We start from the raw sequence: 1,863 nt of genomic DNA on the forward strand, positions 1-1,863 counted from the left end.
GAGGGGGTGAGGCCGAAACCAGGTGATATTCCTGAGTTTGTCCCGTTTCCAAGGGCAGGGATTGTTTTTGTCAGGATTGGGCTCCTGGTTTAACTGAATCTGTGCTTCTTCTCCTCAAGAGACACAGGTCTGGTGGTGCTGCAGCATCAGCTCCCAGATTTCTCCCTCCAAATATCTCAGAAGAGGGATAATGGGGATGAAGCTCTCTGGCTGTTGTGGTTCTGACTGTAGGAACAACTGGGTGGGATTTCAACCCTTTCCTTATCCAGCCTGAAGGAAACTGAGGGAATTCTAAGGAAAATAACAGGGCCTGCAGGGCCCAGCCCAGAGCAGAAAGCACCAGGAGATACCATGTGGCTCCTTGGGAATGATTCTCCCTGCTCAGCCGGCGCCGGTCGGGGCTTAATTGCAATTAAATCCAGATTTATGGCGCTATTAAGTCATCCTGTGAATGAACTGGCAGGATTGGAATCAGAGGGGTTTCCTTGGATGGAATTGTGTGTCCGCACAGCGGCTGGAGGGAATGAGTTTTCCTGGTTTTTATCCTGAAATTGTGAGCCCCAGCTCTGGGTGAGCTTGGAACAAATTGGAACAAAAACGAATTGGAACAAAAGGCTCCTCTGCCCCAGCTGGGGGCGGTTCCCACAAAAAGGCAGGAATTTGGTGTCACTTGGGCTGGATCTGTTGAATTCCAGGACTTCTGAGCGCTGGGTTCCCACCTGGATTTCCCAGGGCAGCTGCTCCAGTGTGGAGAGGAAAGTTATGTCTGCTTTGGAGGCGGGAGCTTTGGAAAAGTCCCATTTCATGGGAAAACCTCTTGGGAATGAGCGGGAGTAAGGATTAGATGCTCTGTGCTCCTCCATTGTCAGTGTGCAGCTCTCGGGGATACGAGGAGCAGGAAGCTGGGCTCTGGCTAACGAGTTGGGATCCGTCTGATTGCTGTTCCTGCTTCCAGCTCCAGCGTGTGCCCCAGGCTCTGGCTGCTCTGGCTGCCCCGGCTCACCCGCTCTCTGTCGCTTTCAGATCCCGCAACGCTGCGCTGCTGCGACGCTCTGCTCGCCGGCAAAGTCCAAATAAACCCCTCAGAAACCTTCAGGCAGGCAGCAGAAAACAAAAATGGTAAGGGACGGGTGGATTCCCGGGCGCGGGGTGAACATCCGTGTCCTGGCACCCCCTAAATAATCCCAAACATTCCCAACCGTTCCCGCCCTCGCAGCGCCCGATGCGGATCTTTGTGAACGACGACCGGCACGTGATGGCCAAGCACTCGGCCGTGTACCCCACGCAGGAGGAGCTGGAGGCCGTGCAGAACATGGTGTCCCACACGGAGCGGGCGCTCAAAGCCGTCTCCGACTGGATCGACGAGCAGGAGAAAGTCAGCGGGGAGCAGCCGGAGACGGAGTCCATGGAGACGGCGGCCGAGGAGGAGAGCAAGGAAGGAGGGTGAGCAGTGAAGCTGCTGGTGGGACTGTCCTGCTTTAGATCCCTAAAATTTGCTCAGCTCCCTAAAAACCCGCTGGTGCTGGTGGAAAAGTCGTCTTCCCTGGCTGGGGACTTGAGGGGAATTAACCAAGGCTCCAGGTTGATCCTCATGGATCTGTTCTTCCAGTTGGATGGGGCTCCCTAAAATTGGCTTAGCTCCCTAAAAACCCTCTCGTGCTGGTGGAAAAGGTGTCTTCTCTGGCTGGGGACTTGAGGGGAATTAACCAAGGCTCCAGGTTGATCCTCATGGATCTTTTCTTCCGGTTGGGTGGGGTGTCGCCAGGTTGTGAATTCCACCATTGTGACCCTCTCGCGTGCTTTCCCAGGGATCAGAAAGCCACGGAGCAGCTGACGAGGACCCTGCGGGGGGTGATGCGCGTG

At 55.4% G+C, this 1,863-nt stretch overlaps 1 protein-coding gene across 1 annotated transcript in view; it reads left to right on the forward strand.

Annotated features, from left to right (window-relative positions):
• The first annotated feature begins 1,003 nt into the window (after positions 1-1,003).
• Positions 1,004-1,863, forward strand: part of ILF3 (interleukin enhancer binding factor 3) — a 14,121-nt gene continuing 13,261 nt past the window's right edge. The window contains exons 1-3 of the mRNA XM_031065520.1: positions 1,004-1,119; positions 1,217-1,443; positions 1,809-1,862. Of these exons, the coding sequence (XP_030921380.1) occupies positions 1,117-1,119; positions 1,217-1,443; positions 1,809-1,862 (284 nt within the window). The 5' untranslated portion in view covers positions 1,004-1,116. The remainder of the gene's footprint in view (positions 1,120-1,216; positions 1,444-1,808; position 1,863) is intronic.

Source organism: Geospiza fortis, unplaced genomic scaffold (genome assembly GCF_000277835.1).
Source record: "Geospiza fortis unplaced genomic scaffold, GeoFor_1.0 scaffold566, whole genome shotgun sequence".
Lineage (NCBI taxonomy): Eukaryota > Metazoa > Chordata > Aves > Passeriformes > Thraupidae > Geospiza > Geospiza fortis.